The 25,881-nt window shown below is 41.1% G+C and overlaps 1 protein-coding gene across 11 annotated transcripts in view; it reads left to right on the forward strand.

Annotated features, from left to right (window-relative positions):
- Nucleotides 1-344: 344 nt before the first annotated feature.
- Cadps (calcium dependent secretion activator) overlaps nt 345-25,881 on the forward strand; it is a 434,854-nt gene continuing 409,317 nt past the window's right edge. For 7 of the 11 annotated variants that reach the window (XM_028760517.1, XM_028760521.1, XM_028760519.1 and 4 more), the window contains exon 1: nt 370-1,168. In XM_028760517.1, the coding sequence (XP_028616350.1) occupies nt 734-1,168 (435 nt within the window). In that variant the 5' untranslated portion in view covers nt 370-733. Of the gene's footprint in view, nt 1,169-25,881 lie in introns of all 11 variants that reach the window. The other 4 variants (XM_028760520.1, XM_028760518.1, XM_028760523.1 and 1 more) reach the window with 2 other exon arrangements.

The following is a 25,881-nucleotide window of genomic DNA, read 5'->3' on the forward strand; positions in this document are numbered from 1 at the left end:
TGACATCTCGCTGAATTCCTCTTAGTGTGACCTCTGGACGCATGCAGAAAGCCTGCTTTCCGCTGGTCAGAAGTTACCATTGGCTTCTTTATTTTCCCTCCCCACCCAGGAGAGAAAAAAAAACTTTTTGTCCCCGGGAGGGGAAGAGAGGTCACGGCAAAGAGAGGTGGTCTACATAGGAGAGGGGGCAAGGCAGACTGGGGGGGCATGAGGGTCAAAAGTAGTGGAACTCTGAGGTTTTGGGGGTGCTCTGCACTTTCCCCCTTTAGGCCTTTGCAGTCGCCCTCTCCGCCGCGGACACTGGAGAGTTAAGCCAATAAACACGTAAGCGCCGCTCGCTCCCCAATCGGCAAGATGCCTCTCCGGCTCTTGGCTGCACCGACAGCTTGCAACACTCGGCATCTTTTCTGGAGGCGCCTCCTTCAGCGGCTGCAGATGGCATCCGGCTGCGGGCTCGGGGCTCGCAATTGATTCTCGCCCTTGCCCACCTCGGGTGCACACACGCACCTCTCCCTTCTCCTCCTCCCCTCGCGCTCCTGGGTCTGCGCTCAGCTCGCTCTCGCCCGGCAGAGGAAGCAGTCGCGGCGGCCGAAGCTGAGCAGCAGCGCTCGCTCTCCCTGACCTAGGAAGAAGCGCCCACCGGGACAGTCGACCCTCGGCTGCCTCCAGCGCCCCCCACCTTTTGCACCCCAAGCCAGGGGTACCGGGGACCCCTCCTCTCCCAGGCGCCACCATGCTGGACCCTTCGTCCAGCGAAGAGGAATCGGATGAGATCCTGGAAGAGGAGAGCGGCAAGGAGGTGCTGGGCTCGGCCGCGTCCGGAGCGCGCCTATCTCCCAGTCGCACCAGCGAGGGCTCGGCGGGCAGCGCCGGGATGGGGGGCAGTGGCGCCGGGGCCGGGGTGGGCGCCGGCGGCGGTGGGGGTAGCGGCGCGAGCAGCGGCGGCGGGGCCGGGGGGCTGCAGCCCAGCAGCCGCGCCGGCGGCGGCCGGCCCTCCAGCCCCAGCCCGTCGGTGGTGAGCGAGAAGGAGAAGGAAGAGTTAGAGCGGCTGCAGAAGGAGGAGGAGGAGAGGAAGAAGAGGCTGCAGCTGTACGTGTTCGTGATGCGCTGCATCGCCTACCCCTTCAACGCCAAGCAGCCCACCGACATGGCTCGGCGGCAGCAGAAGGTAGGTGCGCCGCGAGGCCGGGGAGCGGCGCCCAGCGTCGCCGGGCAAGCGGGCGGGGCGAACAATGGGTACCGGCAGCACAGCTGGCGAGGAGGAGCCGGGGAAGGTGGAGACCGCGCCCTGGGACTAGGGGCCCGTCTCGCCGCGGCCCAGTTTGGCTTGCCGCGATCCAGTTCCGCGAGCCCGGAGATGTCCACGGGATGTGTCAGGGGCCTGCGGCACAGGGCTGCGCGCACGAGCCTCCCTGCTGGGGGTTGGGGGGGAACCAGGCGGGAAAGTCCCGCTCGCTCTGTGACCTAGGTGGCGCGGGGAGTGACTTGCAGCGGGCAGCGCCCACAGAGGCCTTGTCGCTTGCGGGGCTCCCTGCGCTCCCGGGTGGCGGCGGCTGCGCTGCGCTCTGGCCCGCCCTCCGGGGCGTGCACTAGGCGGGCACAGGCTCCTGGCAGGTCAGAGCGCCGGTGTGGAGCTCTAGCTGCGCTGGACCCGCGGGGCAGCCGGCAGCCGCAGGGGCACACAGAAAAAGAGCTAGCCCAGGAAGCGAGGTTTCCCGTGACGCACCCAAGGGCGCCCCCTCGCAGCCCGGTCAGCTGATCGCCACCTAGGGTAGCCTAGGGGTCTTCCTGCAGCAGCGTTTTCCTCTTGCTGGTCATCCCTCCAATCCTTTGCCCCTTCCTCATGGATCCCGGGACAGGGGCGCTCCTGTTGGGTCCCTGTGCCCGGGTCAGCACCTCCATCATACCCTCTTTGACCCTCTTCTCCTCCCAAGGTGACTTCGCAGACACCTTGGCTTTGCCAAGGCTCCAAGCCCTCTTGTTACCGGCTTGATAAAGTGCAGCTGCAAACAGCTTCTCAATTATAGTCATAAAAAGCTTTTTGTGTCTGAGACAGGAGCAAGACCTTGCCGGCTTTGAGCTGCTTTTGATGGGAGGGGGCCCGTTAGTATCTCCAACCAGAGAAAGGAGGTGCGGTCACTAAAGGCTGAGGGTCAGTGATGAGGATCACCCCGCAAGGAGTTAGAAGCTCTTTCAGCTTAGTCTCTGGGAACAAATGAAGCATTTAAGCTTGCATGAGGTCAGTTGAACCCGGGAGTCATGGGGGGTTCCAGCTGCAACCCACAGGGTTGTGAGACTATTTCTTAAGATAGTGATTTAAGAAACATTGCTAGCATTTAAGTCTAAATTTTATGTTGCTCAGGTAAAGTGTTTCATCTTTCTATATTTACCTTGCATCCTTATCTCGAGGTGGAACAGATTGCTCTGTTTGTTTTGCTTATATGTGTATACACACCACCCAACCCTGTCAGTTAATTTTAGCTACTACTGCTTGTATGCCAGTTTTATTAAGTCAAAAGACTTATTTCCTAGGTGAGAGATAGAAGGTGGGCCATACACACCACCCTCCACTCCCATCCCTACATTACCCCCTAACAGAGGCCTTTTGCTTTCCAACTGTGTTAGGGCAGAAATATCCTTAGAGATTGTCAAATTTTGATAAAATTTTAAGATTGAATGTGGCTCTACATAGCTAATCTAAATTGCAGCTTGGAATTATATTAATTGTCTTTTTAGCATGGTAAATTTTACCTTCTAAATCTCATCAAGGACTATGTTAGTCAAAGATGTCCTAGACTTTTGCTATGAAAACTGACTTTAAACAGAATGAAACAAGACCTTCTATTAGTCAGCCAAAGGCTTTGTAGCTTCATCCTTTGAGTAGATGAGTGGGTCCAGCAGTGGGAAAAAGAAACAAGAAAATCCTGTAGGAACCCAGTTCTATCAAGCAGAAAGACCACCATAAGACTATTTCCCTCCGATCTGACTCCATGTATTACCTCAGCCCATCCAAAGCTGTTATTTGAGGGGAAAGTCTGTTTTTACACATGACCTTTCAACACAGAGAGCCTTCAGCACAGACTGATAACACTAGCCTTCTGTCTAACTATTTTTAGACACTGCAAAAACTATTGCTAAATATACATCCCAGCAAAACCACCCCAGGCCTAGTGGCTACAGTGGGGAATATATATATAACGTTTCCTTGTTGCTCTGTCTTTTACTGTTTGGTGCATTCTGGAGGAGATAACATTGTTTCTCTAAAACTTCAACCTTTTGAAACTCTGAAAGTAATGAAAAGATTTGCGTACTCATTATGGTAAAATTTAAAGGCAATGAATAAAATTGATAAACTAATATTAGTCTGGAGCAATATATGCTCCTTGTGACCTAAGGGTGAGCTGTGAACAGACTATTAAAAAAAAGAAAAATGAAAGTCGATGTAGAGAAAGGGTTAGATTGATGCATAAAGCAAAAAGAGAGAGACCTGTCTATGCAAACAAATCATAAGACAGTGAAGGGGTGTACACCAGAGTACAGTGCACCTTGTGAAGCCCTTCCCCAACTTCAGATATCTAAAATGTGTAAGACACTCAATTTGGACCATTTATCACACACCTCACTTTACTTTTGAACAGTTTACGTTAACTGAAAAACAGGGACTACAATACACAGTTCCCACATGCAGAAGCAAGTCTCCTATGTTGTTAATTACTCAGCAGAATTATACAAGTCAGGAAGAGCGAACATAATACATTGCCAGTAAAGTGTATAGTTTTTATCTGAATTCATCTCCTGCTCTTACATCATAATTCCTTTTGTTTTGTTGGTACAGGGACTCAAACCCAGAGTCTTAGATATAAAAAGCAAGTGGATCCAGTGCTTGCTCTCAGCCCCTAAGATCATTCTGAATTCTTCTAAGAATCCTGACATAATTACCAAGATCACTCTGAAGCTGAAAAAGGTCGTAATGTAATAGTTTGCCTGAAGTATAATGTAGACAGATAAAAGAGTAGGCAGTGAGCCTAAGGGTGATTTCACTCCAAATCCTGTGTTCTAAATAGAAGACACTGGCCATAAATAGTCTAGAGTATACAAACATTGGGCTAGCACACTGGTACCATGCCATGCATCCTTCTGTACAAAGTGATATTTCTACTTTCCTCAAGAAAGAAGCCCACTCCTTTTCACCTGAGCACCCATCAGATAGTCGACATAAAGAACGCGAAGCAAAATCCAGACCCAATAGCTGGTGGATCTGCTGGGCACCCTTCTCTTGCCGTTTTCCCCTTTCTTTTTTAACATTGTTCAAATTGAAAGGAAAAGTACATTAGCTCAGGAGAACAGTGAGGAGAGGCAGAGAAAGAAGATGATGCTGTTTGAATAACAATGATAGTTAACACTCATTTACTGGAAAGAAAAAACAAAAAAGCTTGGGCATCTAGTTAATCTCTTCAATGTAAATAAAAGACTATAAATAGACATTTTACAAAATGTGTTTTTATCATTTATAAATATTTTTTGTCTTCATTACTGAGTCTAAATGGGGCATGGTGGTACTGGGTCATTCATTCATGACCCAAACAAAAACTCTCCCAATGACACTCTCACAATACCAGTTTAGCAACTCACATGGCAATAGGTCTCTGCTTTTTCTGTTTCCTCCTCAGAATGCTAAAGCATATACCTAGAGCTGGCATGACAGAGCTATACCATCTGTCTCTAAGTTACATAGTAATGGTGATGGGTGGCTACCTCATGTGAACCAGCTACTTATAGATGCTGCAAAGGGAATGTGAAATCAGGCTCTGTAAACAAGAATGTGTAATATTTAGATCGACAGGATGACGTTTAGTTAGGCAGCCATTAATCATAATTCCTGGATCATAGATTCTCTCATGTAGATCTTTTGTGTGCTTCCCAAATGTATGTATGTGCTTTTATATGTATGTTCACGTGATGGTGGAAAAAGACTGTCCAAAATTGTATCTATTTCAGCAGAGGTATTTCATTCAAGAGAAATTTATGCCCAGATGAAATACATCTTAAATTCAATCTCATCTTTTCTATATGATTCAGCTTGTATCTTTCCATGAAATTATGGCTACCGTTGAGTCACTGTTTGATACAGAGATTCCACCTTTCTCATTTACTGTTTTCCTTTACTTGGTCATTTTTTTAGAAGCTATAGTTTTCACAAAACTCAAGACCCAGTGCTGGTTAACTCTGTATGCTCATGAGAGTCTTATGATTGCTCCATTCCTAACTTTTGGCACCTAGGTTGCTCTACTGTTCAAAAATCTTAGTCTTTGCTTTGCAGATGCATATTATCTGCATTTTGAAATACAAACTATTCTAATGCATCAAGACAATAAGTGACTGTTACTTGATTTCCTTCCAACAGAATTGTGTCTTTCTTTATCAGGAGAATAATTAAATTATTTAAATCTGCCTTTTGCCCCCTGCTCCCAAGTCTGTTTGGTGCAGTGAAAAGGAATGATTTATTACACATTTTCCTGGCATAGACTACATTCTGAAGATGCAGAATATATAAAAATAATGGGACCTTCTTGCCTCATTACACACCTGGAATAGCCTTCTGATTCCCTACAGCTGGACTTAAGAACAAAGGAAATTAAATCTTTCATTCCTGAAGAATTGTACTCTATAAAGTAATGAAAGTCAAACAACTCAGAGATCTTTCCTCTGAAAAAGCAAAATAAATGCAGAACCATAGGCTATCACATTGGAATATGAGAGTAATTGACTTGGGGTCAAGAATCTACAAAAGTGAAATGAGAATGATGGGGAGAGTTCTACCTTAGAACCAATTCCAAACAAGCAAGTAGTTGCTCACTGCAGTAAGCACTGAGTCAGGCTGGGTGGCCAAACCAAAAGACGCATGTGCCATTTGGTCCCCAACTGGAAGAGTTTATGATATAGTTTGGAAGATAGTAGACACAGCATACAAATAAGAGTAGGAAAGAGTTAACTAGAACATGTTGGTTGCAAGTGCTAAAGAGGGAAGGAGTGGTGTAGTCTTATGTACCCAGATTGGATTTATGCCAGGGAAATCATCATAAAGCAATCATTAGGATTGTCTTGTAGAATTACCATAGTTTTTCCAGAATGGGTACCAGAAATTTCAAGTCATACAAACTAGAATTTTCTAGTTGGGAGAAAACCTTGAGGTAGCAAGAATGTGGAAAAGAATCACTGTTTGACTAACACTTGTAGACTGTTCCAAGTGACCAAAACCTGACTCTTAATCAAAATAAACCACACAGCAGAGGTTGGATGTATCAGGATGCAGGGATAAAAGACTCAGTTCAGAGATACTGGCATGGCTGGATCCTGGAGTTCAGATGACTTTCTCTACACAATTTTTAAAAATCAATATGGAAGGGGAGGTAGACATATATTGAAACCTGTGTCTGAAGCAAATGCTACCTCTAAGGGGTCACAGGTTGTAGTCAAGTCTTCTATTTCTAAGGTACCATGATCTGTCATTTTTAGGAAGGGGCTGGGAACCATTAGATATTGTTCATGTCCCTTCAGATATAATAGTTGATTGTTCTGGAAAATGTAGTTGCTCATTCCCAAGACACCAAATCCTTTAAGCTTGGAGGTAGTATATTTCCTCGTTATAAAATAAGGCAATTACCAAACAATCCATCAAATCCTTTAAGCTTGGAGGTGGTATATTTCCACATTATGAAGTAAGGCACTTTCCAAATAATCCAGGATGACTAGAGATGAGACAATTCATCTAATTATCCAACTGTTCAGACTGCGCTGGAGATTTTAAGCTTTAACTTGTAACTTGGAAGCAATCTACAAAGTTATTTTGTCTATGAAGCATGTTCCATGTTTTTTAATTAGTTCTCTACTCAAGATGCTTTATGATCAAAAATTTGAATTTTTAACTTTTTTATGATTAATTTCATGGCAACATTAGGACAAATTTTTTGTAGATTTGTAAAAAGCAATAAAAAGAAGACTCTCCTGCCACAGCTTAAACAATAGAATGTGCTTCACTTTTAACTTAATTATATTTGTTCCAAGGAGGAAGCCATATATGTCTAGATGGTAGAACAGAAGTACTGTGGGCCTTGCCAAACCCTTTTCTTCTTTATGTTGCTTAACAGATACTGATGGTCTGACCCTAGCCCCTGGGAAGCATTCCTGGGAGAGAATCTGGCATTCAGAACACTGTGTTCCTGTTTCTGGCAACTGTTCTTGTTTTCTTGTTAGAATGAGATTCATCATTTCTGCAGAATTAGAGGCTTGATGGTCAGCACTACCTCATTAAATTTTTATTGGTCAATCCAAGCCTATAATAGAATTACTTTTCTGTTCTTATCAGATAACAAAGGAGGGAGACAGTTGGTGATTAGAGTCTGGTCATTACTATTTGTATCTTGATGAACAGTAAGGACAGCGGTTAAGAGCTTAGACTTTGAGGTTTAGGATTATTCCCTACTTAAATCAGCCAGTTATAGATTCTGTGATCTTGTGCAATTTATTTATTCTCTCAGAGACTCAGTGTATACATCAGAAAAATAGAGGGTAGCACTTGTCCTGTCATCTTTGGGTTATTATGAAAGGTAAGGTTATATAATGAAGCTCTTAGAACAGCTGTCTGACATTTGGTAAGTGTAAAATAAGCATTATTCCTTGCATTGGCAATGTTTATACATACACTCAAATGTGTATATAGACATGTGTCCACATACATACATACATACATACATACATACATACATATATGATAACATGTTATTTTTATCTGAAAGGTTGGTGAGAACTAATATATGTGAAGTACTGTTATATTGAAGGATGTATTTCTAGTTTCTAGCATCAGCAACATAAGCAGATCTAGGAAAGCAGGTGCTTGTCATTACAGCATCTTCTACAGACTAGATGGAGTCAAGCAAGCAATATATCTCTGTCTTCCTCCATTATCTTTGTTCAGATGCCTCACTAATTTTATTAAAAAATAGATCAATTCATCCAGCTTTTAAAGGGCCCTTTGAACATGTAATTGTATCATGACTAACACCACACACACATTAATGGAAAGACTTGCTACATGGTTAACAGAGGACTCTCATAGAGACTTGGACCACCTAAGTGGCTTATGGTGGGACTCTGAGAATTTCTTATTCTCCTTGTCATCTTTCTTCTCCCACCTTACACTCTTGGTCATAGAATAGGGCAATTTGTATCTTCAAGTCTGGATATTTTTATCTTGATACAATTGCTCTTTTACAAGTGTTTCTTTAATGTTGTGGTATCAAACTGTTGTTGCCATTACTAATGAGAAGTACATTATGTTTGCGTAAAGTGTAAATTCTCAGCATATATGACTTATAGTTACACACACACACACACACACACACACACACACAAAGACTTACAGAAACAGACAACATACAGCAGACATAGTAGTGAAGTGCTTCACCTCCATACACTTTTCTTCCATGGTTTAAATTTCTCCTCAGCTTTATGAGCTGGCAGCTATATGACCTAAGTTACTATTCATGACACTATGATCAAATAAATACCTTCTACTTGATTGAGGAATGATGGAGAAGGCATACTTAAAGTTTATGTGCTGTCCACTGGAACAGGATAGACATAGTGGAGTCTGTGATGGCTTGAGGCTTTGGTAATGGGAGTATGAGACTGCTTGCTTACACCTTGGTCAGTCAAGAGTCAATACTTGGGCCAGAAAACAGACCTGGACTATGACCCATAAGGTTCCCTATAGCTCTACATCATCCTAAAGAATTCAGAGCCCATTGAAATAGCTCAACCATCAGGGGAACTACATTTCCAACATATGAACCTGAGAAGGATGTTTCACATTCAAACCCTAACAGATCCATTCCCCACCCCCTTCTTATTTTGTAAAATGGAGAAACATCATCAAGAATTGTAAGAGAGAAGCATGTTAAATGCTTAACAAGTTCTTTACAGAGGGTCCATGATGGAGAAATGTTCATACTTTTTGTATGCCTCCCTCCTTCACAGGCAGGGGCATTCCACTTTTCCTCAATCCTTCACCTACCATACAATAAAACAGAGTCTGTTCTTAGAAAATGTTGAAAGTCCACAGTGACATTCTATTTTCTAGCAAGTTTTAAAAGGGAAGAGGTCAAGGACTCTGATTCTCAGCCTGAGACACAGAACTTCTTTACTTTTATGAAAGGGTTAACCAATTACTAAAGAACTTCAGGATAATTTATCAGAGAAACACATTATCAGTTACCTCCACACTTTCCTTGCTTATACTGAGAGCTGACAAATATCTGGGCCCTTTGTGGAGAAAAGTCTTTTAAAACAATATGACAATTACAAATTTCTTACAACAGCTGAATCTAGTTGATCATGAATCATCATGGTGTATGTTTAGATGGCTAGACAGAAAACTTTCAAGTGCTATAGTGAGTGTGGCTGAATTAGATACATATTCTGTCATGGGATGTGTCCAATTTGCCATCTCCGAAAACAGGAAAAGGAAAGACTGTAGGACAGGTGAAGGGTTGCCAAAGTTCTGGGATCTGTAAGTTCTGTATGGTTCACTAGGTAAATATACCTCTTTTTTCTACATTTAGGAGCTGTCAGCATTATTTTCTCTGGTCTTTTAACATAAGCTGTCTCTTCCAGATTTGGTTGGATTTTGAATAAGTAATAACTATAGGACTCTTGCACATTAGTATAGTAATAAGGATGTTATAGGTATGAAATATCTATAAAGGAGTTCAATTATTTCTGGGTATGATCTTTTCTGATAGCTTTCTTTGATAAAAGGGGAAAGTGCTCTTTGCAGCTTTATTACTTTCTTTTTATTATTTCTTTATTATTTCTTAACAACTGTAAGAAAGGTCTGAAATTTTATTTTAATGATTAAGCCCACAGATATTTTAATCTGCAACTATTATCCTGAAATTGAGAGATGGGGGTATACTGGTTAGCTTTTATTGTCTAGAGTCAAATGGGAAGATGAAACTTCAGTTGTTCCCTTTGTGCATGTCTGTGTGACTGCCAATTGACACAGGAGAGTCCAGCCTACTATGGGTGGTGCTATCCCTAGGCAGGTGGTTCTGGGCTGGACAAGAAAAGTAGCTGAGCATAAGCTAGGGAGCAAGCCAGTAAGCAGCACTACTCTAGCATCTCTGTTTCAGTTTCTGCCTCCAGCCTTGTCTTCCCTTAGTGATGGGTTGTGAGCTGAAAGCTAACGTTAGCCTTTTTCTCCCATGGTTGCTTTTGAGGAGACTGTTTCATCATGGCAACAGAAAGCAAACTAGAACAGGGAATAAAATGTTTGTGGTGTGTGTGTGTGTGTGTGTGTGTGTGTGTGTGTGTGTGTTTGCGGCCACATGCATGTGCTCACTTGTATGCGTGTGCCTGCAATGTTTGTAGTGGTGTACTCGTGAGTTTGTGGGTATTTATACACAGCAACCCAAATATGCACATTCAGAGGCTGTAGAAGGAAATTGTTTCTACCTTATGGCCTTCAGATAATGTCTTTCACTAAAGTAGATGCACACTGCTTCAACTAGGATGGCTAATGGGGGATGTGGGGTGGAGATCTGTCTGTCTCCACCCCCCCACCATGCTAACTAAGGTCATTGGCACCTGTAATATCCCTGGCTTTTTGCATGGGTTCTCATGTTTACAGAGTAAGCACTCAAATCCACTGAGCCATCTTCCAGCAGCCTATGAAAAGGAGGCACTTTTTTTAAGGTGTTCCAGGAGCACATGCTAAGTTTCAAGCCCACCCAGGGGGTGTAACACTTTCAAAGAGACAATGGGATTTTGGCAAAAGCACAGAGTGGCTCAGGCAATTGACTGTGCCACGTCAGAAGGCAAAAGGAAAACAGTGAAAATTCTTGCAAATAATCACGCCTTCTGTTGCCCATGGAGAAAGACAGCCTTTTGGTGTGAATGGTAGGCATGGCGTTGTTTAAGCAAATTTGAAATGTAGCTTGAACATCTACTTTGGCTATCTTTCTGACAAGTGTAGCAACTGTTGTCTATAAGGCAGTGTGTCATAACATACTGTGTTTAGAACATTTCCTGGGGGCTCTTCCATATTCAATTTTTGTTTGTTAGACATCATCAGACAATGTTATACATTGTTTTGAGCCACTTCTAAAAATAAGAAACTCACTGGATCCTGTAGGCAAAACACCCAAAGCCATTTTAGACAGCTCTTTTCACCTCCTGTAACCTACTGATCTGCCTAAGAAATTGATGTGTACCCATAAAGTAAAACTAGTGTAGGCAAGATGTGGTGAGTTTATTTTATTAGTGTGCGTGTACGTGTGTCTGTGTGTGTGTGTGTCTGTGTGTGTGTGTCTGTGTGTGTGTGTGTCTGTGTGTGTGTGTCTGTGTGTGTGTCTGTGTCTGTGTGTGTGTGTGTCTGTGTGTCTGTGTGTCTGTGTCTGTGTGTCTGTGTTTGCTGATACACATGGCACATGTGAGGAAATAGAAGGTATCCATTCTCAGGAATCCATTCTCTCCTTTCACAATGGGTTCCTACCCACAGCCATTTCATTAGTTATGATTTCAAATATTGGTCTTTTCTCCAGGTCTCAGGTCTTGGCCTTTGTTAAGGGTGTTATGTCCCCTACAAAATTCATATAGAAAAGTACTAACCTCGGAACCTCATAATGATACTTTAATGAAAACAACATATTTGAAGATGAATCCCCCTAATTCATTATAGCTAACGTCCTTATAGAGTGGGATCATTTGGACCCTGAGACATGCACATTGAGAAAATACTCGGAGAAGAGGAAGAGAGAGAATAGAATGATGCTTCTACAAGAAATGAGCATGGAAGATTGTCCTAGAAATCCAGAAGCTAGGGAGAGGCTCAGAACAGATTCCTTCTCACATTTCTGAGGAGCCACCTCTACCACCACCACAGTCTCCATTCTGAAGACACATGGTTTTTAATGCTTCATTACAAAAGTTCTAATTAGCACAGCCCTCTCCTGAACTATGTCTCATGTATGGCAGCATCAGTACTAACAATGGCTTTAGCCACCCACATCACAACATTTCTAGTTCCCAAATCTTTGTCTCCAGAACAGATCTTGTTCCATTCTGCCTGTACTGCATGTCCAGATGTCTGCATTAACACTGCTCAAGGTGTGGCTGCAGACTGTTGGAAGCCAGTGAATGTCTTCATATGAATTATAATGAGGCAAGGAACTTGGATCAGATTATCCTACACCCTTTCTTTTAATAGAAGGCTTTGCTGCAAGAGGATTGTCAGCCATTTTGAGCAATGTATTCAGTGATGAGGCTGATATAGTTGGAATATAAGAAATTTATCTTGACCATAGCCAATAACGAGCGGCCCACTGTAGGCACAGGTCTACAAGCTACATATAGAATACAGAATTCCATAGATTTGCCCTTAGATGTCCTTAAACCACTCAACAGTAACTATCTTCTCACCCAGATCCTTTGCTTCTGCATTTTCTGCTCAATGAGATCCAGTGATATATTCACATATCTAAGCTGTCCAAGGTTATGCAACCTGGCTTTACATCCCTAGTATTGTTCATTCCCATAACCATGCCCTGCACAGATTCTACTGATGTACCTTATTCAATTACTATTTTCCTTATCCTCTCTCTTTGCATTTCATAGCTCATGGACCTGCTTTGGGCCCTAAAACTTGCTTGCATGACTGGTTGCATGAATCTTCTGTCTTATTCTTCTTTTTGCTGTGATGAAATAAGTAGTCTGAAAAAAGCACCTTAAAGGAGAAAGAATCCATTTTGGCTCACAGTTTGAGGCCACCCATGTCTATGAGGTCATGATGACAAGGGCTTGGGGCAGCTGGTCACATTGCAGTCAAAGTCAAGAAGCAGACAACTGGAGAATGGTGAATGCTAGTTATCTTGGGATTCCTATTGCTGTGAAGATACACCATGCCCATGGCAACTCTTATAAAGTAAAACATTTCATTGAGGTGGGCTTACATGTAGTTACATGTAGTCCATTATTATCATGGTGAAGCAAAGAAGCATCCAGGCAGACATGATGCTGTAGAAGAAGCAGAGAGTTCTACATTTGGATCAACCAGCATCAGGAAGAAAGAAATGACACTGGACCTCCTAGCTTGAGGCTCTGAAACCTCAAAGTCTGCCCCAGTGGCACGTTCCTCCAAAAGGACCACATCTACTCCAACAAAGAGACACCTAATAATGCCACTCCCTATGAGGCTATAGAGGGCATTTTCCTTCAAATCACAACATTGGTGCTCAGCTAGGTGTCTTCCTTTGTTGCAGCCTAAGATCCAAGGCCAGAGTACTGCCATATTCCTTCAGGGTAGGTCCTTGCACCTTAGTTTACCTAATCAGCATAATCACTTACAGGCATTTGATGGCCAATCCAATCTAAATAGTCCCTCATTGCTGTGCCTGAAGGCTTGCCTTCTAAGTGATTCTAGATACTTACTGTCAAATTGACAGTTATCTTTAGCATCACACCTTCTGGCCTCCTTTCTTGCCCACTCAGATACCAGAGGAATCTTTCAGAAACAAATTCAGTATTGGCCAGAGTTCTTCTCCAGCTTCCTATTGTATATACAGGATAAAGCCTGAACTTACATACATGGCATGACTCCGTTCCCATCAATTCTTAATTCCTACAGTTTTCACCAATGTCAGTTAGGCATTGGCCCATTAGTCTCTGGCCAGCCCTGAACCATCCATGTGTTCGTGCCCCTCAAGATCCTTGCTACTCCTGATTGAAACCCCACCACCACCATCACTCCTCTCAGTAGAAGATGACACTCAGTTATTACAAAGAACAAAAGGGAATATTGAAGATTTCTGGTGTTCAGTCTGTATAGTTCTTGTTCTGTATATTTGCAAACCTTTTGTAATTTAATAACTGCACAAAGTAGTGATCAGTTATCTTAACCTTACAGAGATTAGGTACCAAAGTAGTTAATAAACCCCTCTGGGTCACACATTTAGTAGACAGAAGAGCTGTTTTGTAACCCAAGCAGTACAACTCTAACCTGTACATGTCACTCTGTCTATTAACAATATCAGACCATTGGGTCCATCATATCTCAGTGTTGTCTTTTTTTTCTTTTTTTTTTTTTTTTAGATTTGTCAGAAATCACTGATTTACTGTGTTCAGGTGGTATCTGACAGTCCCTACACAGAACGAGTGTTCAACAAATAAGGGATGCGTGTGTGTGAAATTGTTTATAAAATGGTGATATTTATAGCATATCTGCTCATATCTCATTCACTAAAACAACCCCTTGAATAGGCAGGCCATGTGTTGAAAACCCCTGTTTTCTAAAGAGCAAAAGTGTGACCCAGAGAGTTCCTCCTGACTGGAAAGAACTACAGAGGACTGAATTAAACCTCCAGCATGAATCTTGGTCTCCCTCCTCTGAGCTGTTGGTCCCAGACTCATATTGATAGTGTCCTTGTCACTGTAGCCTTGGAAGACTACCTACTTAATAACAAATACATTAGCTTCCATGTTAAGGTTACCTTTTTTTTTTTTTCGTAAAAACTTGAAGTGTATTTTTTTTCAATCTAGCTGTATAAAAGAGTTAAGAAGTCATTTCCCAGGGATTAGGTTTTTGTTTGTTTGGTTTGCTTTATTTTGCTTTATGGGATCCTTGTAAATGGAAACAATGTTTCCAATGGCTTGGAATTATAAAAATATTTTATGAGGACTAAATTTTAAAATGAAGGCATCATGTTTTTAGAATGTAGTTGGGGGCTTATTTCAATTGTATTCTATTAAGTTAATGTGTTTTATTTACATACTCAGACTTCGTACTATTTCAGGATCTAAAAAGTTCCTCTAGCCACCATATAAATAAATAGTCTTTTGCTAGATCTTATGAAGAGAGTACTATGTATTTATTTTTGTTGTTTTATTTTGTTTTATGTATGTGAGTTTTGATCTTTTGCTGTTGTGTTGTTGTTGTTGTTGTTGTTAGTCAGTTAGATTTTTTTGTATGTTTTTGCTTTTTGTCTGCATGTGTGTACGTAAACTACACGCATGCCTGGTGCCTGAAGTCAGAAAAAGAAGTCAGATCCTCTGGAAGTATAGTTACAGATGGCTTTATGCTGCCTTGTAGGTTCTGGGAATCGAACCTAGGTCCTCTGAAAGACGCGTCAGTGCTCTTAACTGCTCAACCATCTCCCCAGCCCCAAAGGTCAGATAATAGTAGTGGGGCACATTTTGAAGGGTTAAAAGAGACTTTCAGCTGTTCGAGGCCTAAAACCTACAAAATAACTCTAAAGACTTCTAAGAGGACAGGTGACACTGTAAAAATACTTAACATTAGAGAGGAAAAGATGGTTGCAAGTAGATATTCCTTGATGCCAGTCCATGGAAGGGTGGACATTCACCTGAAGACTAGGGAAGTCTTAGGATCTTGAGCCTGGCAGTAGTCTGACTAATAGAATATTTTAATCAGATCAATCATTTTTGTTAATATGGGTTTAGGTATATAGTATATGTATATGAACACAGATGTGTATCCACATGTGTGCATCCATACACAAAGGCCAAAGGTCAACATGGGGCATCTTCATTGTGGGCACCTGATACATTGGGACTGGGCTCTCACAGTCAACTCACCTAAAGGCCAAAGGTCAATGTGGAGCATCTTACTTGAGTACTTTACACCTCATTCATTGTGACAGGCTCTCTCAATCAACATGGAGTTTATAGACTCCATAAGGCAGCTGGCCAATAAGCTATAAGAACCTCTCTGTCTCTGACCCTCAGTACTGGGGTTAGAGGTGCAGTGTCTGCTTTTCAGGTGGGTACTAGGGACTCAAATTCAAGTCATCTTGTTTATGCGACAGACCCTTTATGACTTTTATGACTGGCCCACCTTTCCAATCCAAGCAAATTGTGCAAAGAAAAAAGAAAAGAGGAACACAAATGTCTTAACGTGGTGAGAAAAGGTCAGAGATTAGATTTGAGCATAATGCTTAGCACTTTATTGTTCTGTGGGAAAGTTTGTAAGAAATCTCATGACATTATTCCCTGTATGTAGAAACAGTAGTTCTGGGGCACTTCTTCAGAGCTGTTGCTGACCCTTGGCTTTATTTTATCGTATTAGCTTTTCTTTTTTGTTCATCCTGTATGGAATATGAATGTTGCTTTTCTGCAAAGCTGACTAATGACAAGCAAGGTGCCTACCCCTTTAAGTTTCATGTAAATTCAGTGACCAATGTTCTGATGCAAATGTTCTCCTGAGCAACATGTGGGGAATCATGATCAAGCTTATGCCCACTCCCAAAGGGCACAATACTACAATAAAACCAGATAAATACCAGGTCCACAAAAGGACGTAGGAAAGGCAGATTTATAATGTGGGAATAGGGTCTTTCCTAAAGAAAGAATTGATAAGAATGTCCAGACACACTAGAAGGGTATCTTTGTCCCACTGCCTTGTGATTCCATTCTTCAATGTGGGACAGGATACCTTCACTTCCACATTTGTCACTGCTCCCCAAGAAGAAGGAGTCAGGTGTTAGTAGGAAAATTCCAGGAAAGTTCTTTGGCCACTTGCTGACATTAAGAAGGAAGCATGGCAATTCCACTCATGTGTCTCTTCTCCCACATCTTAGTGCCATCACCTTTTTTACCTCATGTTACAGATGGCTATAGAGTGTGTACCTGAGTAGAGGAGTTGAGAAAGGAAGGCCCCAGTGCCAGCCCAGGCTTCCAAAGTTCCAACATAATGCTTTTATTTTCCATTATTAGATGTGGTTAAGTTTGACACTCATTTTAATTAATCAGAGTCATGTCCTCCCACCCCCAGCAATACTTCTAAACAATCCTGGCTCTACAGTGAGTCCAAAGAGCTTTCATGCCCCTCCCCATCTGTTTCTCTGAAGCGAGCCTAAGCTTTTCACTCAGTCAATATTCGATTAGGATTTGAGTCCAAAGCCTTTGTTGGGCTTTAGAGAAAGCATCACTTGGATTTTACACATACCTTCAGTTGTTAGAGTGAAGGAACTAATCTATCATTTTCCCCCAAAGAAGCACAGGGCTGATGCAGCCTAATCTAAAAATTATTCAAAGTTAATAGTGTTTCCTTCCTTATGAATTGACAAGAAATGACAGGAAGGAATCAGGATTACTGAAAAGAAAACCGAAGTGGCCCTGGAATACACTGTGGGGAGATCTGAGGCTCAGAGCATCTCTCTCTGCCACCACTAGGAAGAGCTCTGTGTATTTCTGCTTTGTGCATTCATCTGGAGGCTTCTAGGGCAGGCTTCCTAATCACTATCCCTTTTCTAATCCGTAGGTTTTTGTTTCCACAGTCATTATTCCACATTATATGTGTTATTGAGTTGTGGTTTCACGAGCTATACTTTCACAACAAAAACAACAAGCACAGTTAAAAACATAACACCAACAAAGATTTTCTACAATACAGCAACATAGATATCTAGAGAATTTGACAATTTCTCTTGACTTGATTCTTTCCAAATTAACTTACTTCCCTGAAAATCAGATTCCTCCTGGCAACAGTGATATAAGGAGACATTTGCATTAATGTGGATTAGAGTTTACAGTTGTTCTGTAACACCAAACCTACGTCAGCAGGACATACCACAATACAGTGCATACATCACATGAAATGATGCAGATAATTTAAAATTTTACTTAACCCAGTCAGTCCACATAGACCGCCCTTTAAAATGATGCAGTAAAGCCACTGGCTGTACTTTGAAGTAATATTACATCTACTTTATCCAAAAGTAATATTTTATGTTATCTTATAAAAATTTTGCCTATTAAAAGAAGACAAATCTTATCATGCCATTGAACATAAAATGTTGATTTTCCTCCTAATTAATGTCATAACAAATCATGTTATAAATGTATCATAACAGAAACAAAAAAAATGCTTTGCCTCTCGGTCCCCAGTGATGAGACTGCAGGCACACATGAGTTATGTGCCTCTCAGTCCCCAGTGCTGAGATAGTGGGCACACATGGGTTATGTGGTGACAGGGATTAATGGAGGCTTCTGTGACTGATGCACAAACACACTACCCACTCTACATCTCCAGCAACAGAAAGGGTGATTGGTAGAAACTCTACTTTCCTTCTGTAATTGTTTGAGATTTTACATAAGGAAAGAACTACTCTACCTAAAGTTTATAAAACTATCCAAGCTTTTTCTACTACTTTTATTGTTTAAATTTTTCATCTTTGCATTGGAACTTATCTGACATTTGTATTGTAATTGATGGATTTAATAAATCATCCAAGGAACTTCACTACTAACAGACGCCCACACCTTCTGTACAGGTACAGCAGTGAAATCTTTGTGGCTGGGTGCAAACAGAAAGCTAGATCAGGGAATAGCTTTTGTTTCAGATAGGTGGCAGAGAGAGGTAGGATAAAGCTGAAGAAGGGATGATAGAGGTGATTAAATGTTTGAGGCCAGTCTGGGATATCTAGGGAAACTCTGTCTCTAAATAAATAAATAAATAAATAGGTAGATGATAGATAAATAGGTACAATAAAAATTAAATAAAACTTACAAAAAGTCAACCTAGTCAAAATTATTTATTTTGCTTTAGGAAGGGTCAGATTGTCTCTGGTTGAGTACTCCATGCTGGCTGGTCTAAGTGCTTCTGGGCGATTCTCTTGTTCTCCTACTCTACCGAAGGAGAGCTGGGGTTGCATGTGGGTACCACCTCGTCTTGATTTTTAAGTAGCTCCTGGGAATAGAACCCTTGGGTTTCAGGCTAGTGTAGTAAGACATTTTGCTCACTGATCCATGTCCCCCTCACTCATCACACTGATTTTAATTAAGACCAATGTTGTTATGACATTGTGTCCCTCTATCAAGAAAGTTTTGAGTTATTATAAGTTGTTGATGTAGCTTATTTTGCTTTTGAGATTTTTAAAATCTTTATTATGAAATGTGCTCTCAAGTGAAATATAATCTTAGATTATTCCCTCTTAACTAATTGAGTGTCTTAACTAAATCTTTCTGTTCCTTCCTCAAAACATAGAATCTGAGGACTGATGGCTACTCCAATCCATCTGGACACTTGCACTTCTTTCAGCTTGATATACGCTTAGAACACGTGGACTTCTCTTGCCTGTTTAAGCTAGCTTTTGTGATTATAATGTAACCACACTAATTACAATTCTATAATTCAATCAAATATGATATAATCTAATGGCATGGTTGAGAAGACAAAGTCTTTTTTTTACATTAACCAAGCCAACTAACTTGATCACATTGAGAATGTCATTAATTTGTAGCTGACAAAACCAGAGTGAAATTAGGGCACAGGTGGGAGGATTGTTTGGTCGCGTCCACATTGGAGGGGCAAAGACAGGAAGCACAGATTTCCACAGTTACCCCAGTCGACTGGGGAATTCTCCAAGACTTTTAGAGACCTCTACTCTGGCCACACTTGGTTTGCCACTTTAGTACTGTAAAGAATTTCAGAGCACAGGAGTAAGGAAAAGAGGGGTGATTGAAGTGGAAACTTAAGGGTTCTTTGGAAAGTCAGTTGGGGCAAATATGTGAAGGAACGTTTCCCTGAAGCAGACACAGGACAGAGGATGTTCTGCTAAAACAAGCATGTGAAAGGACACATGATGAAGAATTATTTGCTAACAACACGCATGTATTGGTCTGCCTTACACTGCATAGTTGAGCTGCATTTGTGGGGACTCCATAGAGAGAAATGCACCAAAAAAATGTCTGATGGTGTGCTGCAGTTTCTTGCCGCTTCTGTGGACTTGGGCTAATTTACAGAGCAATGTCAGCTGAGACAAACACACATACTGAGGCAAGACAGGAGCTGAGGCAAGACCAGTGGAGGACATATGATGCTTTGAGGGTATAAGTAGAACATGACAGTGACAGAGACTGAGCCTGGCTTGCTTATAGAGCTAGCTGTGCAATGCTTGTGGATTTCACATCTGCACTGATCTTCACTTCCCCGAGAGAGCCACAGCCAAGAACTTTTCATGGGGTTTCTCCTGATCCCTCCTGATGACTTGTGTCAAGGTTGGGGCCTGGCTATCTGCTAGGTAGTGCCACCACTGCTGATTTGTGTTTGTGAGTGGATCAAGCTGCCACTGCTAACCTGTGAACTGCACTTCAGATTTCCAGACAACACAGATGAGAGTTGCTCCAAAGAACCTTTCTAAACAGGTCCACTTCCCCGTATCTTTTCTTTCCCACTCCCTCTGCTGGGTGGTGGGCTAAAAGGGAGGTTAAAGTGCTTAAGAACCAACATTAAAAATAAGAACTAGAAAATTAAAGTTACAGGTGATTGGAAGACAAACAAACCTAGGAGTGTTTAAGTATGGGCTTCTTAACAAAGCATCTTGAAAGTAAGAAATATCCAAATGTGGGGCTAGGCTCATTTAAAAAAAAAATCCCAGCCAATTAAAAAAATACAATAAAAAAATGGAGAAGATTTTGAATAGGCTTGAAGTTTCTACCATCAAAAGGAAGGAACTGGAAAGGAGTCTCAGTGGTAAAGAGCACTGACTCTCTTGCAGAGGATGTAGGTTCAGTTCCCAGCACCCACATGGCAGCTTGTAACTGTAACTCCAATTTCAAGGGATCTGACCCTCTCGTTTGTGCTTCATGAATGCCAGATCTACAAGCACCAGATCCTAAAGTAGTCACTTAAATACATGCAAGCAAAACACACACAAACACACATTACGCACACACATACACACAAACACACACACACACACTTCTTAAACTTAAATTTAATGCTCTTGTTTGAAATTTTCAGACTTAACTGAAGAAAAGAATGAGCCCAACACAAGGTCATTCCATTTTTTTTTTTTTACTTTATTCTCAATTTATTCATTGTACATGTAACAATGCTACTATTACTAACATTTTACACAATTTGAACTGTAGATATAGACTTAGAAGATTGGTTTTTTTTCATGTTTTATTTGTTTTTTATTGGATTTTTTTTTCCATTTCAGATGTCATCTCCTTTCCCCCTAGAATCCCCTACCCCATCCCCCCTCCTCTTTTTTGCTTTTATACCATTTTGATTACATGCATGTATTGAGGTGAGTTCTAGGTTGAGGGTCTAGCAATACAACAGATGCAAATAATCAAGGAACAAGCAAGTCAATAAACACAAATAGTCAACGAACAAGCAAGGCCTTAAACACAATTCCGTGAACACTCCCATGATCACTGTTTCTAAGGGCTTATCAGGATGACCAAAATATCTGAGCCAACTTCCCTGTACTAGCCCAAAGTCATTCCTTAAGCTGAGATCACTGGTACATCCCACAGAATCTCTACCCACTAACAGACTGTTAACCTTTTATCAGTCTCTGCGTAGGCTTGTGCAGAAAATGTTGATTATGCAGGAGTTCTTGCTTTCAGTTGGTAAAAGGCTCCAGTGTGAACAGGTTAGGGGTCCTGTTCCCTTACCTTGTCTCTTTAACTTTCCTCTTTTAATCCTGCTCCTGGACATATTAGCTCTTTAAAAGTTTAGGTTTTCTCCTCTGCTTTAGGAGTAACATCTGGAAATTGTTGACCATCTACTAAAGTTATTTTTGAAAAGGCTGAGTGTGAACGAGTGAGCCCATCTGTAATACCAAACACTACAAAAGAAGCCAGAAAGGGAATAATCATAAATTGTGAATGAAATTAGATGCTTGTCACTTTTTTGATTTACATGTTTAAATTTTACAAAGCCAACTAAAAATAAATGTTCCATGATTTCTCTAGACAAGAAGAATTCCACCATATGTTTATGATTTTGTTGGTACATACAAAATAGAAATTATCAATATATATCTACAACTCTAAGAAGTTTTAATCAACACTTAGTGTTTTGGGGAAAATCACTTACAACAAATTAAATAGTAAATTGCTTATGTTTACTGTTTTCCCCAATTCTGTTGGTTAGCAGTTCTCTTTAGAATTAATCATGGTAGGAGAGCATAAATGTATAAAAAATTAAATGGAATAATTTTATATAGTTATAGTTTAGAAGTTGTTAAAAACTAATTGGAAAATATGTCTAGTAAAAATTGAGGATCCTCCAAGAAAGGAGAATTGGATTTCTGTTCTGACATCTAAATAACTCCTCCTGGCTGGCCAGATGGCTCCAAAGTAATTGTACTTGCTGCCAAGCATGATGACCTGAGTTTGGTTTCCAGAACTCATATGGAAGGAGAGAACCAACTCCCAAAATTCATTCCCTAACTTCCACGTACATGCAACAGCAAGGATGTACGCGTCCTTCACAAAAATCAATAAATGTTTAAAAAAAAGAAAGTATTTTTCTATTTGCATTGTTGAAATGAAAATAATGAGACATTCAAGTTTTGAAAAAAAATCAAATACCTAGCATTTTTGACTCTATTTAAATTGCATTATTTACCTCTTCAAGGAAGACTTTGTGCACAAAGGGAATGTTTCAGACCCTGTACAAAAGCTACATATTGGGAAGGAAATGCAGAAATCAGAATTTTATGTTCCTATGACTGTGTAATCCCAGCTAACAAGACAAGTAATCTCTTGTAATTGAGACTTTTCTCAATATTTTGTGACACTTTTCACCCACACACCCTCATCGGTCTCCATATTCCTTGGCAGTGGAGAATATCCAACTCGGCAGGCATTTTCCAGCATCCCCCATTATCATTTATAAGAATGTTCTCTCAAGGCAGGCAGTGGTGTCTCATGCCTTTAAACCCAGAACTTAGGAGGCAGAGGCAGACAGATCTCTGAGTCCAAGACTAGCCTGGTCTACAAAGTATGTTCCAGGACAGCCTATATACAGAGAGACCCTATCTTAAAAAAAAAATGTTTTCTCTCTCAGGTATGATGTAAATCTTAAAATTATACTCTAATATTAGAAACTCACAGTAAAACTCACCACACTAAAATTGCTGGATGTCCCTGCCATAACACATATTGGTGGCTGAGTGTGACCTTTGTAAGACAAACAAGGAAAGCAATGCTCTTTTGTAAGTTTCAGTGATTTCGTTTTATTTATTTCTATCAAATAGATTAAATATCATGTAACTTGGAAAGTGTTAAACTTGTTCGTTGGGATTGTTGACATATAAATAGTCAAATACAACATTCCAATTAGACAGTTCAATGTTATCATTCATGATGCATTAACATTTATCCAAATGACCTTACAATGGTTAGCTGCATCCAGAGAGGGTCTTCAGCATCATGCAGAGTACAAACTAACACCAAGAGGCAACAACTCAACCTTTGTTTTTAATCATATTATTTGACATATAGCACATATATAGATCACAGCATAACTATCTATCACCTATCTATATTTACAAATGTTCTTAAAGAATAATAATAAAAATAGGGTCTCACTGCAACTCACAAAGTAGCCCAGACTGGCTCAAAGTCATGATGCTCTTGGTTCTGCCTCCGTAGTGTGTGTCAAGCCCAGCTGACCTGAACATTCTCACCCTAGGTGAGAGGTCTAAGTACTAAGAGCAGTGCAATCTGGTCAGATTCTGCAGTCTACCTCATAGAGTTATATTCTGTTATTAGGCAGTTAGTTCTTTAAAAAAAAATTCTTCATGCAGACAGAGCCGACAGATGTGGCCATGATGCCAAGGATGTTTTCTGCCTTTGAGCTCTTCTCTCAGGAGTCCATCCTGGAAGCAAAGTTGAACAGATTGAGTGCGAGACTAGGCATTTTGTTCACCACTGAGGTAGTGCTTCACTTACTGGTAATGAAAGAATCAGAAAATGAGTTCCAATTCAGTATCATTTAAACATTTTCCAAAAATACTCATAAGCAGGCATTGGAATACCAGCAGCACAGCTCTGGTCTAAGTACAAAGTTATGCAAGTATGTGAATGGGTGATTCATATATGAATGATTGAGTGAAAAATCTGAGAAAGAACAGGCCAGTGAAGCTCATTCACAGCCTGTGAAGTGATCAAGAGGAGGTGCTTCTGAGCTGAGCCTTGGAATATGGCTGAGCTGCTTCATCAAACTAGTGCAAGTGGAGAAGCGAGGGGTGTGGTATAGACTCTGTGATGTGGTGCAACTAGGCTGGAAAGATATATGCTTCCTGAAATCCCAGGTTAAAGGGGAGCCACCCACACTAGGTCATGATAAATCTCCAAAGTCACCAAGTGACCTTGTATTTCTTTTGTATATAACGAGAGATAGGTCAACAATTACATTTCAGTAAGGGAAAGTTGGATCTGCAAGAGGGGTTTGCTGTTCTGATAAGTCATTACACTGAGAGTGAGGACATATTAGAGGCAGACATCAAGTGAAGGCCAAGGTACAGGGTTATGGTGGGATTATTAAGAATAAACCAGAACTTCTGGCAAAAGAAAAAGAAAGAAGAAACAGATTCAAAGGCGATCTCTAAGGAAACACAAGTGAGATTTTGTAACTCCAAGTGAAGAGACAAGAATGGGGGTGAGAGAGAGAGAGAGAGAGAGAGAGAGAGAGAGAGAGAGAGAGAGAGAGAACTGGAGTCAGATCAAGAGGGATTGAGTGCCACAAGAAGCCCTGTTGACCCAAGGTGGAACAGTGTAAACATGATAAGGAGAATGACAGAAAAGGCCTGAAACTCGCCAAATGTATTAACATTGATAAATTTATAATACTGAAGAAAATGCCCCATGCCACAGGACATTTGATAAGATGACCGAAAAGCTTATTTATTTCAAAACCCAATGAATCCTGCCTTTCCTTACACTATACTTCAAGCAAACTACATCAGGTCAGCCTTCTCTTTATAGGACACATTACATGACATAGAAGAAGTATTGATACAATTGGGATAGCTCCTCTCTGGACCTTCTAACAAATCAGTGATGCTAGGCAGTACACCAGCATTCCATCCAGATAAAATCCTCATGCTCTGTATCTTCTGGTGGGGTATAACACATGGCTTACTTAGTGGACTTCTCAGGAACTGGATCCAACTACTGACACTCATCTAGACATACTCAAGTATAGGAAAGAGAAGGAGGAATGAGCACACCAAATACCAAATGAAGATAAAGTCAGGAAAATTTAAACTATGGGACTTTCTTCAAAATAAATGTCTAGTCTCTTTCACAATAGCAACAAAAGGAGAGATGAATACAGGACAAAGTGCCCAGTTACATTTTTAAATTTACTTTCTTTTTAATCATGTGGATGTGTATTTGTATGAAGGTACATGCACATGAGTGCAGGTGCCTGCAGAAGACAGAAGAGGGCATTGTATCCTCTGAACATGGGTGCTGGAAACCATTCAATTGTGGGTTGTTTTTGTTGTTTGTTTGCCATCAATAAAGGCTGAATCTGGAAGTGGAGTGAATCTCTAAAACAGAAAGATCTCATAAAGGGCTGGGCCAATTAAAGTGCTTGTTCAACAGGCGTGAAAACCTGAGTTCAAGCCCCACCATCCACATAAAATCTTTACTGTAGTGAGTGTCTGTAGTCCCAGCACTCAAAGACAAAGACAAGGAAAAAGAAGATCTGTGTGAGTTACTGGCCAGCTAGTGTAGCCAACCCAGAGAAGAGCTTCACATTCAGTAAGAAATCATGCATCACAATATAAGACAGAAAGTGATTACATATTAACCTTTGGTTTTCATATGCATGTGCACCCATATGCACATGGACCACTTGACACATGTACATACATACAGCATGTGTTGGCTAGTTTTATGTCAACTTAGCACAGGCTAGTGTCATCGGAGATTAGGGAGCCTCAATTAAGAACATGCTTCCGTAAGATCAGTCTGTAACCAAACCTATCATGGCATTTTATCTTAATTTATGATTGATGTGGGAGGGCCCAGCCCATTATAGGTGGAGCCATCCCAGGG

The sequence above is a fragment of the Grammomys surdaster genome, unplaced genomic scaffold, assembly GCF_004785775.1.
Source record: "Grammomys surdaster isolate TR1022 unplaced genomic scaffold, NIH_TR_1.0 126546, whole genome shotgun sequence".
NCBI classification, from domain to species: domain Eukaryota; kingdom Metazoa; phylum Chordata; class Mammalia; order Rodentia; family Muridae; genus Grammomys; species Grammomys surdaster.